This window comes from Mirounga angustirostris, unplaced genomic scaffold (assembly GCF_029215605.1).
Source record: "Mirounga angustirostris isolate CCGP_5_RB_7025 unplaced genomic scaffold, mMirAng1.0.hap1 SCAF_1, whole genome shotgun sequence".
Lineage (NCBI taxonomy): Eukaryota > Metazoa > Chordata > Mammalia > Carnivora > Phocidae > Mirounga > Mirounga angustirostris.
Window position 1 is genome coordinate 81291234 of NW_026991709.1, and position 17832 is coordinate 81309065.

The following is a 17832-nucleotide window of genomic DNA, read 5'->3' on the forward strand; positions in this document are numbered from 1 at the left end:
ATTAAAGACCCAGTCCTGCCTAAATAAATCATGATACAAATATGAAAAGAAATACAAATTATGCAGCCTTTGAAAATAAAGTGATTGAAATGCCTGTTTAAACTGAATACCTATTAGGCTAAAAGGACTGAAACATCCTAAGGAATTAGCACGAGTAAATTTGCCTTACAAAGATCAGCCACTCCCAGGGAGAGACAAAAGTCAATCATGGAAAGTTCAGAATAAGGACGGAAGAAATAATCCCAAAACTCCTGCCTTGCAGCCAAAAGAATTTTGGCACCGGGAGGAATTGTCCTAGAGGCAAATCCACGTACTCAGTTAGCCTAGGTTTTAATCTAAATTCTGCTACTTCCCGGCCATGTGCCTACTACCTACCTACTTAATAACTTGTAAAATGGGGAAGACTTGAAACCAGGCAGTCTGGCTCAGTCCGAGCTTTTAACCACGGTGCTTTCTCTCACAGTGATACCATCCACACTATTGGATTGTGAAGATTAAAAGAGTTAAGTCATGTGAAAAGGGCTTGAAACAGTGCCTACGTACCTGGCAATGACACTCTGGTGCACAATCTGTGGTGGTTGGGGGTGTGTGCATGTGCACACATATAATCTCAGAAGGTAAGAAAACATTTTCTCTGTACCAACGATAACGTGGTCACTTAATATATATGACCTATGTGATCTCAATCTTCACGATTTCCTATAAAACAGGTTGCATTCAGGGGCACCTGGGTGGCTCTGTCCTTAAGCGTCCACCTTCAGCTCAGGTCATGATCCCAGGGTCATAGTATCACCCTGCATCCGGCTCCCTGCTCTGTGGGAAGCCTGCTTCTCTCCCTCTCCCACTCCCCCTGCTGTTTTCCCCCTCTCACTGTGCCTCTGTCAAATAAATAAAAAAAATCTTTAAAAAAAAACAAAAAACAGATTGCATTCTTCCCACTGTATAAGAGGAACTGAAGCTCCAAAGGAGAGCAAAATAGATTCATGGAGAAGGAACCATAGTGAGAATGAGAATGCAGATCTAGTGTTCTCTGACTCTTCATTTGGGTTCTGACTTTATCATGTATGACTCCTTTCTCTACTCTTCTAATTTCTTTCTCCCTAAGCAAACTAATATATAAAAATCAATTACTTGCCTACCTGCCAATCTGTTCCTAACTCAGAAACCTCTCTCTCAAGCTCCAGTTAGAACAAGGTACCACCTAAAAGACATCTCCACCTGATCATCCCACAGGCATCTCAAGTTGTGTATGCCCAGATAGGAACTTGTCAACTCTCCCTACTCAAGAGTCCTCCACCTCAACCCCATACATGTTGGTGCCCATGTATTCTTTTTCAATGAATAGTGCCCAACCTGAGAATCTGGGATTCATCCTACATTCCTTCCCATCCATGTACTACCTCTAATCAGTCACCAGGTCCTCTTGGTATTTGGATCAAATTCAAGTATTATCTTTATAAAAATCTTTCTTCTGCCCTTCCCCACCTCTAATGCCCTAGTGCAAGCGTTTATTTCCTTTGCTCGGTCTCCCAGCCTCCATGGTGAGCTTCCTTACCCAGATAACTGATACAACTTTCCTGCTCTCACTCAGTGGTCTCCATTGAGAGATACTGTCAATTTCTTAGAACAACAAAGCTCTTCTAAACCTGATCTGAGCCTGTGTCTCTTTTACTATATCTCCTACCACACTTTTTCCTGGCCCTGTACACTTGGCCAAAGCAAACTATCTGTGGTTTCTGAAAATAAATAGCTTTTCCGCTTTCCTTCTTTTTGTACTCCCTTAGCGATATTCTACCCTTTTCCTCTGGACAAACTCATCTTCCTCCAGGTCTCATTTTCCCTCAAAAATTTCCCCTGACCTACCTAGGCACTTAGGCTCTATTTCAATGATTCCAGGGTACTTTCTTCACACCCCAGTACAGTATCGATAACAATGTATCACAATTGTTTTCTTTTCCATTATGTAAGCTTTTTGAGGCTAGGGGTTTTTTTCTGGTATCTTTGCATCCACACAAACTAAAATAATGTCCAGTGCAGAGTAAAGCTCCATTGATACTTGTTGCTGAATGAATGAATGAATGTAAAAGGTTAAGAGTCATTATGAAAATTTTACTCTAAAGCACAATCACTGATTTGGGAACAAATTATTTTATTTAGACTGTTTTGCTACTTACAAATCTTTTTTTTTTTTTTTTTAAGTAGGCTCCACACCCAGCATGGCGCTCAAACTCACAACCCTGAGATCGAGTCACATGCTCCACCTACTGAGCCAGCCAGGCATCCCTACAAATCACTTTCTAATTTATCTTTTTTTTTTAAGATTTTATTTTTTGGGCACCTGACTCTTAGTTTTGGCTCAGTTGTGATCTCAGGGTCGTGAGATTGAGCCCTGTGTTGGGTTCCACGTTCAGTGCACAGTCTGCTTAAGTTTCTCTCTCCCTCTTCCTCTGCCCCACCCCACCATGCACTCTGTCTCTAAAATAAATAAATCTTTAAAAAAAAATTATTTTTAAGTAATCTCAACACCCAACATGAGGCTCAAACCCACAGCCCCAAGATCAAGAGTCACACGTTCCACTAACTGAGCCAGCCAGGCGCCCCTCCAAATTATCTTTACATCACCACCATTGGATATCAAGGAAGGCAATTATGATATCCCCATTTTACAGGTAACAGAGGCTCACCAGACAGGCTGATTTGCTCAGGACCACAGAAGATCCATTAAAGGGGTTTGACAGGTCTACTGACTCCCAAGTCCAGTACTTCAACTTTTATACAGGTTTTATACAGGCTGCCAAATAAGAACAGAGAAAAGACAATAGAGACACTAATCCGAAGTTGCCATTCTCCAGCTAGCCAAGACCTTGGACTACAAGGGGGTCTGCAAGGCTCCAATGCTACAGACACAGATTAATGTAGTAACGGCATAGGCTTTGGAGTCAAACTTAGATTCCAGTCCTGGTTCCACCACTTACTATGTGACCTTGAGTAAGTTACTGAACCTCTCTCCAAACTTTATATTCCTCACCAAAACAGAGGGATAATACCTACCTCTCAAAGCTGTTGTGAGATCTCTGAAGTATGTAGAGTAATTATTCTTTCAACATTTATTGAAGACCTACGAAGTGCCAGGCACTGCTCGGAAGCTAAACCCACAGAAAGTGTTGGGTTAGTTACTATGATTATCTGGCAGGGCCGTAAGTTCTCTACTGCATCCACAGGGGACCAGGCCCCAATTGGCAGCATAGCTATACTCATACCAACCCCACCAGGAAGGAGCACTGAAGATCAAAAGTGATTGCATTCCAGGAAGGAGGCTACTCCTTTTTCCCATTGCTACACTAAGAGGAAGGTCAGGGTCAACCTTCTTTGTTGCACCCAATGTCTACAAAGACAGCACAGAAGTAGATGTTAACATGGTCAAATCTCTCCAACAGCAGCCTTCCAAGAGACAGAGGATCACAGGAGATAAAGATGTCCCTTTCAGGGGCGCCTGGGTGGCTCAGTCGGTTAAGCGTCTGCTTTCGGCTCAGGTCATGATCCCCGAGTCCCAGAATCAAGCCCCACATTGGGCTCCCTGCTCAGCGGGTAGTCTACTTCTCCCTCCACTCCTCATCCCGCTCTCATGCTCTCTCTCAAATAAAATCTTAAAAAAAAAAAAAAAAAAATGTCCCTTTCATTCAGTAGTACAGAAGTTTAGAAAGTAAGGCTGATTCTGCTGCTTCTTAGAGCAGGGATCCTTGGCCCCAAGTCAGGGAATGATGGGGTTGAGGTGGGCGTGCTTTGGTGGGGTTGGGGTGGGAATAGGATCCACAGCCCCTTAGAAAGTTATTTGTAACAGTTTGTATTACAATTTGTGTATATGCACCTGCTAGAAAGAAGATCCGTTACACTGCTCAGCTTCTCAAGGGTCCATGCCCCTAAAGATGAACCACTATTTTAAGATGATTAGGAAGGAGGGGAGAAGGGTAAGGAGTTTAATTTGTCCCATTCAGGACAGCCTCCCTGCTAGCCTAGGCTCAGAGCTGCTATAAACAATGGCTTCTCACATCAACTCCCCACCCCGGTCTGGCCTCCAGCCACAATACCCCAGAAAACACACATAGAGGGACCTTGGGGATAAAGGTCTTTATTCAACAAAGTTATCTCACTCGGTAACAAAATAACAGGAGGTTAACAATTCCCCCAAAGGTCTGGGGCGGTGTCCATGGCTGGCAGCAAGAAGCACGGTCCGCTGACACACCAGTGGCAGCTCAGAGCCCCTGGTAGCCACTTAGAGGTCATAGTTGGGGTTCTTCCGAAGGATAACAAAACCTTCCAGAATGGGGGTGACAGGAAGAAACTCCTCAGTGGCCAATTCTGCCCGCTCCCCGTGGGCCAACAATACTGGGGTTGTGTGTGTCTGGAACCCCGTGATAGTCTTAGGCTTGCCGGCCTGGCCCACCACATCCACTGCCTGTAGGGTGAGAAAATGGAAATGGGGGTGTAGCAGACGCGGGTGTAACAACAACCCAGTGCCCATACCAGTTTCAGAGAAGCAGGTAGGTGTGCATTCTCCAAGTTTTGGAGCCCTCCCATCTGCTCAACCCCTCACCTGGCCCACACGGACAGACACTGGCAATGGCCGCAACTCCTCATCGAATGTAACCAGCATCCGGGGCTGCATGGCAGCCACCAGCCCATACAATACATAGTGCGATTTGCCCAGGATTACTGAGGGAAGAACAGAGGACAACAGTCAGATGCATCAAGGCAGGCCTGACCTCAACCTTGGGACCCCACTCCAGCCCTGACTCTTTAACCCCTTAGTGGTTCAGCTGAACCCACATCCCTCCCCTCATACACCATACCACAAACCAGAGATACTCCCACCTTATTCTGCCCACAGACTGCAGACTTAATAATTAATTTCCCTCAGTCACTTAGGAACAGACACTGGGCTCAGCTCTTCATCCTCAAAAAAAAAATCTCTGTGGGCCAGATCGAAAAATGTGGGAGATGAGTTGCAGAAGGCCCTTCACAGGCCCAAAGAACATCAGGAACCCAGAGTGGTGTGGAACTAACTTGGAGTCTGCTCCTAAATGACAAGGTGGCCCTGGTAAGTAAGGGCGCCACTACAGGAGTCTTGACAGGAACTCACTATTACGGACATCCAGGAAAGAGACAAGCACTGTGAGTAGCCCAGCCACAGCCACCTGACTCATAAGCTGCCGGTCACTGTGGTAGGGGCACAGGGTGAGTGTGCCCTTCCCTAAATGTGTCAAGCCCTGGGAAAAAAAAAAGAGAGAGAGAGAGAGAGAAGTAAAGGTCACATTTGAGGAGACGTCACCTAACCTGGCCATATAGAAATCCCACAACTCATTCACACCCTCCCTCCCAGACAAACTCAAGGTCCCCCTCATGTTACCACATCTCCCCCCTTCCATCACCACGGATACCTCTCTTGGCACACTCAAGGAAGGAAAAGAGTTCTACTCTTTACCTGTGCCAGGCGCACCATGAAAAGGTTGTTGGGGTCTTTGGCATGATACTGGGCTAACTGGCGCAGCATCGCAGCCAGACGGGCATTATTGGTACCTGGAAATGTTAAGCGGCACAGAGTTGGAAAAAAGGCCTTGAACGTTCCTTTAGCTACTTCTGATCTTTTTCTGACCGATACTCACCACTGCCCACCATGCCCATGGCAAAGATGGAGTTGTAGGAAACTTCTGGGTCAGCATCGTGAGAGAACTTGCTTAGGGTATCCAGGATATTGAGTCGTGGATTTGAAACAGAGATTAGGGCCAGTGCTAAAGGCACAGCCCGTCGGAGAGTAGGCTCCCCATATCTCAGCTGGCGATAAAAGAAAATAACGAGAGCATCATAGGAAGCAATACAACAAACTCAGTTATAGGAACAGACTGATGGGTAAAAGGGGACTTAATCAAATTGTGGACAACAGGCATAGCCAAAAGACTATTTCTCCACTGAGAAAACCCATCAGGAAAGTCTCCTCCGGGGAACTCCAGGCACCGAAACCAGTATATTTCCAGCCTTCTCCACGCGGTACTCACCAGGTGGCCAAAGGTTCGTAGTGCCATCTCTGCACCAATCTCCTCCCCCATAGCAATAAGGGCAATCCCCAGCACAGCCACTCCCTGCGATGGAAGAGGCCGCAGAGCCCAGTCAGCTCACCCTTGACTTAAGTCCCGTATGAGAAGAAAAAGCTGTCCTGTGGGGGCTCACCCTGACCCCTCACGCACAGAACCCAGCCTCATGTCCTCTCAATACACAGCACCACCTGGAGGGGCTCTGAAACAAACCCAAACCCAGCTCCCCTGCTCCCCTGCACACTTATCTTTCCACAGAGCCTGACTCAGAGAGCACCCAGCTGCCCACAGAACCTGATGTGCTCCCATGTCAGCAGGGGCTTCCTTCTTGTCCTTATCCTTCTTTTCCTTCTTGTCCTTGTCTTCCTCTTTTTCCTTGGAGTCAAAGTGTTCGCTACAAATATGCAGCAGCTGCTGTACCTTCAGTACATTCCCAGAGCCTGCAACATGGTGGGAAGGGTGAGAAAGGATAAAAAGAAGGCACCAAAAAAAAAAAAAAAAAAAAAAGCTATTCCAAGAACAGAAGAAGCTAAAGAATCTAAAGCCGATCAGAACAACTGAGAAAGGAGAATAAACATGAAGAACGGGCCAAGAGAGAAGTGAGGAGTCACTGGGGAAGCACAAAGACACGGACCTGCATAGGCACACACATCCACTAGCGTGTTGGCAAAACTGCGGAACGGCTCGGACACAACCTCCAGCGCCGCCAGGATCGCCTCGATGGCCTCGCCCTTGCCTATGGGACAGATTCAAGGCGTCAAGAGGACACCTGCTTCCATCCAGCACAGTTTTTGACACATAAGCCCCCCCTCTTGTACCCAGTTCCTGTCAGCCTTTGCCCAGAGAGATATCCCCTCACCCAGATGGTTGAGGCCCAGTCCGAGAGGAAGCCAACGGGCATAGGTGTCCTTGAGCTCAGTCTCTGACTTCTCCATGATGGTCTGAAGGATAGTGGAAGTGACATCTCCATTGCAGGATCCCACTGCTATCATTCCACAGGCTAGAGCTGTCACACCTGCCACCTAGAGATAGAAAAAGCATATCATACATGGGAAGCTATTGAAATAGCTGTTTAACTATCTTGATTCAATACAGCCAATTCCTACAGGCCACACTAGGTAATAATCCCTTTCTGATGATAAGTCAAAGTAACAACAAGAGCAACCACTCACTGAATATTTACCATACATCAGCCACTATGCCAACTGTCCTGTGTACTATTAACATTAACATTTAGCCCTCACAACAACCCTGTGAAACAGGTCCTGCTGTTGTTATTCTTTTAATGATGAGGAAAATGAAACCTAAAGGGATTGTGTTACATGTCCAAGATCACACTGCTTATAAGCAGAGGTGGCATGATTTGAACTGAGGTCTTTCTGACTAAAGCTATGCTTTTAGCCACCATACTATATGTATCTATCACTAGAATGACTGCATAATTAAGAAAATTTAACAATGGGGGTGCCGGATGGCTCAGTTGGTTAAGTGTCCGACTCTTGTTTTGGGCTCAGGTCATGGTCTCATGAGTCATGAGATTGAGCCCTGCAATGGGCTCCACGCTCAGCAGGGAGTCTGCTTGAACTTGAAGATTCTCTCTCTGCCCCTCCCCCACTCGGGCAAGCATGCGAACCCTCTTTAAAATAAATATATCTTAAAAAGAGAGAAAGAAAGAAAATTTAAGGTTAGCCAATGACTAAAACAATGAGTGAGCGAGAATCAGCCACCCCAAGCTGGATTAAGTTACTCCCCTCTCTAGTCTGAGTACTTCCTCATGGACCCCAAGGGCTGGAACTCAATACCAAAATGTTAACTCTTTAGCCTCAATACCACCTGAGGTTTAAAATTTCAGCTCCCCCATAAACACACACACACTTTTTTCACTACGTATCACAGAGAGTGGTAAAACTCAGAGCACCTTCCCTACCTCCCCTAAATGTCCAACAGCTTCTCCTCACCTCCATACTAGACTTGGAATCTCCCATCACAGGGAGCAGCAGTGTTAGAACATCTTCACGATTGGAGCCAGCATAAGCCAAGCCTAGCCTGCAAAAGCCAGGGAGAGGCAGTCCCAGACACACAACCAAAGACAGGACAAGGAAGGTACAAAAAGAGGATTGGTCATTTATTCATCATTTCAATAGTCACCAAGAGCCAAATACTCAACAGACAGGGTGGTAGTCCTTGGCAACACAAAGGTGAAAAGGACTCAGTTCCTGTTTTCGCAAAGCTTACAGGTTGAGTACTCCCACAAGAAGCATCAAGAAGTCTTACCCAAAGATGGAACCAAGTCTCATAGTGTTGCTGTTGTGAAGAACATAGTCTGAGAGCAGTGCCAGAGCAGGGTCACACTCATTCCGGACCCCAGAGTTCACGATGCCACAGGCCAGAAGGGCTCCTGACTGCAAAATGCAAACAGATTCTTCACTCAGGTTACTCTACCTTCCACACCACAACGGACACAACACGGACTTCATTGTAATTTCCACCTTACCTGGAGTTAAAAACCAGGTTGACCGTATCAATGAAAGGGAGGCCCTGAGGGCCCTAGAACATGGTAGGAGAATGTCCCCATTAGTGGGCTATGCCCAGACCAACCTTGATGTAGTCCTCAGAGGAGTACAAGTACTTGTCAATCTGGGTGAGGCCACCATCCACATCCCACAACAGAATCATGCCAAGGGATGCAGCTGCACTCAACATTCCTATACCAAGGAAAAAACCTGTCAGTCTTAAAATGGTCCCACCCTAAGAAAGTTGTTACAAAGAGCTCTGTAAAAAACAGCCCTGGGGATCCCTGTCACATTAACACATGAACCTAGAAGGATAACAGAAATGAACAAGGCAACACAAAGATAAAGTAGCCACAAAGTTATACCATGGTCTTTGTTCTTGTAAAGCCATTTGTTGCCATCATCAGTCAGCAGCTTGTCCTGGCCAAAAGCGGCATTCACAAAACCATTCACAAAAGAAGAGGCCAGGTTCATGCGGGCAGAGTCTACTTGAGAGCCGCTGCCCCCAAACCCTGCACAGGAGGGAGAGGAAAGAAAAGGAAAAAAAAGTTAAGAAAAGGGCAAGAAAGGAACACAGCATGGTGGCTGGTCTCTGGCTCTGAACTGGCCACTTGGGATCCTCTATCTATGCCCCCAACAGTGACTTGGAGAAAAAGTATGTGTGAATTTTTAGCTCTATGGGATAGATAAATATGTTGGGCCTAGCCATCACTCCAAATACAAGGAGCATAATTAAGACTCCTCCAGTCCTGGGCGCCTGGGTGGCTCAGTTGGTTAAGCAACTGCCTTCGGCTCAGGTCATGATCCTGGAGTCCCAAGATCGAGTCCCACATAGGGCTCCCCACTCAGCGGGGAGTCTGCTTCTCCCTCTGACCCTCCTCCCCCTCGTTCTGTCTCTCATTCTCTCTCAAATAAATAAAATCTTTTTTTTTTTTGGTAAAGATTTTATTTATTTATTTGACAGAGAGAGACACAGCGAGAGAGGGAACACAAGCAGGGGGAGTGGGAGAGGGAGAAGCAGGCTCTTCACTGAGCAGGGAGCCCAATGAGGGACTCGATCCCAGGACCCTGGGATCATGACCTGAGCTGAAGGCAGTCGCTTAACCAACTGAGCCACCCAGGCGCCCTCAAATAAATAAAATCTTAAAAAAAAAAAAAAAGGACTCCTCCAGTCCTCACACACATGGAGATGACTACTCACTGTTGTTCTCTAGGTGGGTTTTATAGATGTCATCAGGCACCTTGGGCTCCATGATGTCCAGCTGAAGAGAAGTCAGAGAGTCACAACTGCTCACCCACTATTCCCCCACCACTGTCCCTTCTGCTATCCCACTGAATGGCGATTCTAACCAAGGAGAGTCTAGTCAAAGTTGTAGTCAGGGAGATGAAATGCCAGGTAGAACCACAAACAAACAAACAAAAAAGCCTTGATGGAAAAGGGCAAAGAGTCTCACCTCCCGAGCTAATGCCAAAAAGTTGCTGTTGAGCTGTACATTGGACATGATCTCTGTCAGGTCCTCATACTCCTCCACATCTTCACTAAGCTCCAGAAACACCCCATGCCGGCCAAGCATGAATGCCATCTGCTTCTGTACTACCCTGTGGGAGAGAGCCATCACATCTGCTCAGCCCCCATCCGTTAAGAAAAGACCCTCAAGCCTTAACCAGAAACTACAGGCCCCAGCTCTTCATGTAAATGCCCCATCCATGAGCTCATCTCTTCCTTTGCCAGATTCCTCCCTACATACACATCCTTGCAGGAGGTGAAGATGTCTTCTACCAGCTCCATGTCATTGAGCATCAACGCCAATCTCAGAGCTTCAGGAAAGCGACTGAACTTTCGGAACACACCCAATGCACAGCGCAATAGGGCAGAATTCTCAGGCTCAGGCACGTAATTCACACAACTACAGAGATAGATATAACAAAGCAGTCAGGAAGTTCCAGACATTCATTTACCCCATTTAATTCACTTCAAAATAAATACTGAATCCCTACTATATACCAGGCATTTTGCTAGATGTTTGACTACCAAGGAGACATGAAGTCTCCTTCCTCAACAAGCTCACAGACCTCAATAAATCAACTGCAGCCTGATTCTAATGATGTTGAGAGAACAGAGGAGGTACAACTGAGAGAAAAATGCTGGGGAGGCCAGGCCTTCCACCCATCCCCACCATGTTCACTCACCTGGTAAGATAGAGGCAGACCTTTGCATATGCATTCTCATCGATGTCCTTCTCCAGCATATCCACCTGCTCAATTTCCATGAGCAGGTCACAGGCCTCATGCTCTGCATTGTGGGCCATGTTGTAGGGGACGATCTCCTTCACCAGGGTCAGCAGTGGTTCCCGTTGTGTCTTTTCCGCATCATCCAGCTCCTGCCACTCTTTAGCCACTTCCCCTGCGAGATGCCTATGGATAGCCCAAGACCATTAGGGGGGTACAGCTTCACAGGAAGCACTTCCATGGCCCAAGGAATTCAGTGTTTGGGAAATGCAATACTCTGGTACTCCCAAACAGAATTCACAATTATGTCTCAGGACGCCTTTGGATTCTCAAGAAGGAAAGATCTTACCTGACATACTCATGACCCCAGGATGCCAATTCCTCCTGGGAACCCACCAGCCGATACTTGAGGCACTCACGTTCCCCACTCATGGTCATGGCCAAAACGGAGATGATGTCAGCAGCAAAACGCTATAAAGAAACCAATGCTTTAAAGTCAAATCCAGGGCGCCTGGGTGGCTCAGTCGTTAAGCGTCTGCCTTTGGCTCAGGTCATGATCCCAGGGTCCTGGGATCGAGTCCCACATCGGGCTCCCTGCTCGGCGGGAAGCCTGCTTCTCCCTCTCCCACTCCCCCTGCTTGTGTTCCTGCTCTCGCGGGTCTCTCTCTGTGTCAAATAAATAAATAAAATCTTTAAAAATAAATAAATAAATAAATAAAGTCAAATCCAGGGTAAGGGGAGTGGTACATTATGGAGTTAAGACTACTGTCACTATTCCCCAAATTAAGTTGTAACTATCCACCAATCTTTGTATTAGAAATTTACATACTTTATGTAAGCTAAGCCTCAAGATAACCTAAGGTTGGTGTTGTTATCTCCCTTTTAAACCAATATGGCTGAAGAATGATAACAAGGGGGAGAATGGAGAAAGATGAAGACTCTGAATTTTATTCTAGTTGCAATAATAAACTATTAAAAGGTTTTAAGCAGAGAACATTTTCACAATCTAAAAAGATCACTGTGACTGCTACATGAAAAACCACCTGTAAAAGTCAAGAACAAAAAGAAGGCAGCCGGTTAGGAAACTGTTGCAGTTATCTATGTTGACTGCAGATTTCCTGTATTACCGTTGTACTAATAGAGAAATGATTGAACTAGAGATTTGTTTTTTATTTTTTAAAGATTTTGTTTATTTATTAGAGAGAGAGAGAGTACAAGCAGGGGGAGTGGCAGGGAGAGGGAAAAGCAGGCTCCCACCGAGCAGAGAGCCTGACACAGGCTTGATCCCAGGACCCTGGGGACGCTCAACCGGCTGAGCCACCCAGGCGCCCCAGGAGTTTATTTTAGAAATGAAACAAGTGAATGTACACGGAATATGAAGGAAACAGAAAAATCAAGGTTAAACATAAGTCTAAAATAGATCACAAGTGGTGCCTGGCTGGCTCAGTCAGTAGAGCATGTGCTCTTGATTCTGGGGTGGTGAGTTCGAGCCCCGCCCTGGGCACAGAGATTATTTTAAAAAAGAAAAAAAAATCACAAAAAAGAAATCCCAAGATCCACCATAAAAGACAGAAACAGTGCATTTTGAGAAGGCAATCCTCCTGTCAGCTCTTATGCCAGTATTTTGACTATTATAGCTCAGTTCAACCAGCTTGGATCTCAGAAGTCTGTTAGGCTTCCTCTGACTCCCCATGAGGCCCACGGTCTAGATGAAAAGAAACTTTTTAGCTAAGCCTCCATCATCTTCTGAAACAGTCTACCTTATTCTCCCCAGGGGCCATGTTCTCATAGATTTCCTTCAGTTTGCCATAGTGTGGACGCAGAAATTTGAGAGGCTTGGGCACTGAAGTCATAGAAGTTGTAGAAGATCGAATTTGCCTCCGCAGTTCCTCCAGGGCTGGACGGTACAGGGATGTGTCCTTCTCCTGATCAGGAGATGTTAGAGCTCAGAATCACATCTCTCAAGTCATAACACAGAAGTGTTTAACTAACAACTCCCCTAGGAAAGTAACTGTGTCTTATTCATCTGTGATTCCCCAACTCCCTGCTCATTGCCTGGTACAAAAACAAATGATCCCAGTTAAGAGTTGAAGAAGAAAGCTACAGAATCTTTCAAATATCCTTTGTAATTCTTTTCTCTCGCAACATCATCACAACACTAACCCTAAACAGTCCGTCTTTCCTTATATCTCATATAGCAATTGTTGCCCCCAAATAGAATGAAACAAACAGGCAGGGAAGATCTTAATATGTACCCACTCATGTCAACACCATGACTCACCCCCAGTCGTTCCACGAGCATCTCCAGTTCATCCTGAAGTTGTTTGTCCTCCTCAGACTGAGGGTTGGGGGAAGAAGTTCATTAAGAGAAATCCCAAACACATCCTCCTCCCATTCACCCTGGGGCAGGTAGAGAGTGAGCCTGCCTCCTTAGGAGGGACCAGGTAGACACGGAAAGAGAGCAGGAATGGCACCCTGGCTGCTCGACCAGGCTGCTTGAATGCCGTACTAAAAACAGGGGTGACAATGACCAGCCCGGGCCCGTCTCACGAGTCGGTGGTGAAGGCTAGTGGGGTCGGCGGAGGCGACAGCGCCGAAAGGAGGATGAGGGGCAGAGAGTGCCAGGACCCCCGAGGATCGCCCCATCCGCCCTCTCCCGGAGGCTGCGGGGCCGTTGAGAGTCGTGCTCAAGGCCTGCGGAGCCGCGGTGACTCAGCCCCGCGGCCTCCTCCGCCGGGTCCCGGGGCCGCGCCTCACCAGCTCCTGTTCTTTGTCCTTGTCGCCGGCATCCCGCCGCTCCTTGCCGCTCGGCTTCTCGTCCGCGACGCCCGGTGCCGTCGCTGGGGGTTGCTGAGGCTGCAGCGGAGCCTTGTCCCGGCCACCCTCCTCCATCTCCGCCGCCACTACCGGCCAGCTGCGCGCGCACTGCTCGCACCGCCCCGTTTCCCATATGGCTTTGCGCACGTGGCCCACGGCGCCCCGCCTCCTGAGCTCGCCCGCTCCCGGAAACGCCGCTGGAACCCACCCGCTCCCGAGACCTGGGATACCCCGCCCTCAGACCCCGCTCACGGAAGCCGCCGCAGAAGTACGATCTCTAGTCCCCAGCGCGCGCTGAGGCGCTGCCCCGGCTTGGACTGTGAGCTTCCTGAAGGCCACGCGACCGTGCAGTCTGTGATCTGAGTCCGCTAGCTGCGCTGCGGTAGGCGATGAACAAGCTGCGAGCCGAGAGACCGCTCATAGGGTCTCCTCTCAGCGGGGTGAATAGTACCCACAGTGACACCCCAGTTGGCTGCGTGGTGGGACAGACGAACGAGGTTCTTCAAACCTGCCTTGCTTGATTGCCGTCTGTGTGAAATCTGTAATCTGTATTTACTGCCCCCCCACACACCACGGCGGAATATTAACCTCATAACGTGTGTTTCGTCCCCCCCGCCCTCGTTGAAGGAGAGTGCTCTGATATAACCTGGAGGATATGGCTACCATCTTAAATCCACCTGCGGAGCCTGGTCGAAATCAATAAATAAAATATAGTCCTATGCTCCGGTGCTAAATTCTGGACCTAAAACCAGATCAAGACAAGGTCTTTGCCTTCAATCTCTGTCTTTGGGTCTTCCTCTCCCTGTTTTGGCTTAGGGTGTGACGGACACCGCTTGTATCAGGACTAGTTTTGAATGATACATAATGTTCTCACAGCCTTTTGGATTTGGTAAGGCTGTGTCCATTTCACGGAGGAAATCGTGTAGTAAGTAGTAGAATCAGGATTTGAACCTTGATCATTCAGTGGTCCAAGCTCTTGATTGTTTCAAGCAAACCTCCATGTTTCTTCTTCAGTCTGGGCTATGTGCATCCAGAAGGTGAGAAAAGAGGAAGTAACTCCTCTCCCTCGTCTGGTGGGAACACTCACCATTTGGCATGGAGTCTTTATTGTGGGTTCTGAGGCATTAAAGAATGCAGAAAGTGTTTGATTTTTTAAAAAAACAGCTAGCACAGCATGGTTAGCACTGAATGAATGTTGGCTAAATATACATATAGATATAAATGTATAGCCCATTTTAAAACCTGTTTTCATTCAGTGCTTGGATTCTGGGGACGACCTTCCATTTCCATCACAAGTGGCTTCCCTGGCCCTGGTCTGCTGACAGAAGTTGGGCAGTCCATGGCTGTTCTGCCTATTCTATCTCTGGCTTCAAGATGTCCATACATTGTCATGCTTTCTTCAGTCATCTGTAGATTTCTTCTAAATCTCTCCTTTTTCCATGACTTCCTTCTATCAGATCTCAGATTTTGTCTTTTATACCAATTGTATCCCAACCAGTACCTTAGAGGAGATCGGGTGATGTTGTGGCACAAAGCGCAGTCTGTTAATGGCAGATGCCTCCGGATGAAAAGTATTTGTTTGTTGTACTATGTTTCAACTTTTTTGTAGGTTTGAAATGTTTCAAAATAGGGGCGCCTGGGTGGCTCAGTCCCTTAAGCATCTGCCTTCTGCTCAGGTCATGATCTTAGGGTCCTGGAAACAAGCCCCACATCGGGCTCCCCACTCAGTGGGAAGTCTGCTTGTCCCTCTGCCTCTGCCCTTCCCCCTGCTTGTTCTCTCTCAACCTCTCTCTCTCTCAAATAAATAAATAAATAAAATCTTAAAAAGAAAGAAAGAAAGAAAGAAATGTTTCGAAATAAAAAGGGTGGGGAGAACCTGGTGTTTAAAACCACACGAAGCCTCTCACTAGCTGTGATACTTGGGCAAGCTTCCTAACCTCTCCCAGCCTGGTTTCTGCCTTTATGAAATGTGAGTAATAAAGTATCTCCCTTGTAAGTTGTGTGTTGAAAATGAAATAAGACAATGTATATAAAGTGCCTAGCTGGGTTTCTGACAACTGGAAAGAAGCCAGTTGTCATTTTCCAACCAGCTCAAATCTGCAGGGCAGAGATATTCTTGTCCCCTGCTCCCCACTTCCAAGTACTCAAGCCCCCAATCCTCTCTATCCAAATACACATGTCTAGCAGTTATTTCCAAGGCCACATGATAATACTGATGTCCTGCCTCAAGCTTCATTTCAGTCAAATTGCCCTCCCAGAAGCACTCCTTCCTACCATTTGGCCAAACTCCCAGCTTTGTGGCCAAATTGCTCTATAATCGGTGGCATCCCATCACCTGTCCCTTTCCTAGCACCTTCAGATTGCATCCAGAAGCCATCCATGCTGTCCCCAAACTCATGGCTTGAGCTGTAGAGCTACATATCTTATGGTTCCATTCATTTGAGAACCTTGCCACCCAAAGCATCATTTACATAACACCAGAAGTGCTCCTGGCAGGACAGAGCATTGCAGCATTTCCACTGGGTTCCTATTTTCTTTGTGTGATATTTCTCAAATGGATTGAACTGTGACCCTTCTCACTTTTAATCCCCAGGACTGACAGTGGATGTTACAATCTCCTCTTTTCATAAGTACTGTTACAGCTTCCCTTCTTCAGACTCTCACCTCTCATCATGCCCCTTTCACCTGATCACCCTATCACCATTTCTGAACATGCCTTGCCCCTTCAGGATCATTGGCCTTTTCACATTGCTATTCCTTCTGTATAGAATGCCCTTCACTGTTTTCTAGCTAGCAAATTCTCCCATCCCCTGTACTACAGCTCAATGTCGCCTGTCTAGGAAGCTTTTCCTGTTCTACTCTTCAAGTTATGCATTTCTTCCCTGTGCTCCCACCATGCTTGATACATCTCTTTCCCTCTCTCTCTCTCTCTCCCCCCCAGACTCTGAGCTATTAGAGGACAGGAACTGTTTCTTATTCATCTTTTGTCGCTAGCACCAACCTAATGCCTGGCTTGTGGTAAGCCTTGATAAATATTTATTGAATGAATGAATTCATTTTGCATTCATCTTCAGATCATCTTTACGTATAATAATGGCCCATCGGGGGCTCTTTAGAGTTCAGAGCTGGGCATCGAGAAACTGTTGGGATTCTCTATTTGTGAGTCATGATAAGCCCACTGAAACTGTGCTTATTTTATGAGAGACTGTCTTCCAAACTAAAATTTCCAGAGTGCTTCCAAGTGTGAAGTCATATTGTTTGACATATGTTGCCTTTTGCATGGGAATTGGTCAAACTTCTCAATGGGACAGCGTAGGGTATGGCCCAGCACCTTACCAACAACTGCTCTCCTGTGTCCACCCAGGAGCACCACCCTTTACTCCCCCTTCTGCTTTAACACACCAGAGCATATCACAGATGCATATTCATCAGTTTGGCAGGGCCACTAAGGGTGAAGGTTACATCTGTCAGCTGACGTTCACCTTGCCTTGCCTCTGGAACCAAGCACCTGCAGAGTGTTCAACAAACAGGTGCTACCTGGCTTAATTTCAGCTCAACATGTGTTTAGGTTTCCTGCAGCTACCTGGTTGTCACATATGCCTGGTCCAGGAGAGCTGGGTGACACGGAAATGCACCTGCTAGTGATGGTCTGTGCAATGACACTGACCAGAAGACAGAGTTCTATGCATAAGTCTAAACTCAGTCATGACCTAGAGGAATAAATGGTGGAGATTAAGAGCATCTGAGTTCCCCGTCTGACTTTAATGCAATCTGTCTTATCTGACATTGGAAGTTATGTAGTTTTTTCTCTTAGTTTCCCCATTTGTAAAATAGACACAGTTAGAGAACCTTCTTATAAGTTGTTGTGGGAACTTAGTGAGATGATTTTAAAGTGCTTAGCACAGGCTTAACAAAAGAGGGACTCAGTAAATGAAAGCTGACCTTTGACCTTTTTGGAAAGACGGAGTTTCAATGCATAGTGGCCCACTGGTCAGCATCCTAAACTGGCCTCTAAAAACAGATGTAAAAGGAAGGGCTGCCAAGCCTCTCTCCTCACTCATTAAGATCTCTGACATTATAAATCTTATTCTCTCTGCAACACCTAAACTTCACATGTCATTTCTTAATATTTGCTAAGCCCATGAATTCACTACTTAAAACACTAATGTTGAACTGGTCCTTGG

General features: G+C 46.7%; 1 protein-coding gene across 1 annotated transcript; it reads right to left on the minus strand.

The window, feature by feature from the left end:
* Nucleotides 1–4113: 4113 nt before the first annotated feature.
* Nucleotides 4114–13773, minus strand: PSMD2 (proteasome 26S subunit ubiquitin receptor, non-ATPase 2). Its single transcript, XM_045903245.3, has 21 exons — nt 13589–13773; nt 13113–13169; nt 12592–12756; nt 11181–11302; nt 10793–11017; nt 10351–10509; nt 10057–10201; nt 9804–9864; nt 8968–9114; nt 8688–8794; nt 8364–8491; nt 8048–8135; nt 6949–7111; nt 6724–6825; nt 6384–6529; nt 6054–6137; nt 5664–5832; nt 5483–5577; nt 5141–5267; nt 4595–4713; nt 4114–4456 (listed from the first exon to the last, which is right to left on the minus strand). Exons 1-21 carry the CDS (start codon nt 13721–13723, stop codon nt 4274–4276), a joined length of 2727 nt encoding a protein of 908 aa, XP_045759201.1. The 5' UTR covers nt 13724–13773; the 3' UTR covers nt 4114–4273.
* Between the last annotated feature and the right edge of the window lie 4059 nt (nt 13774–17832).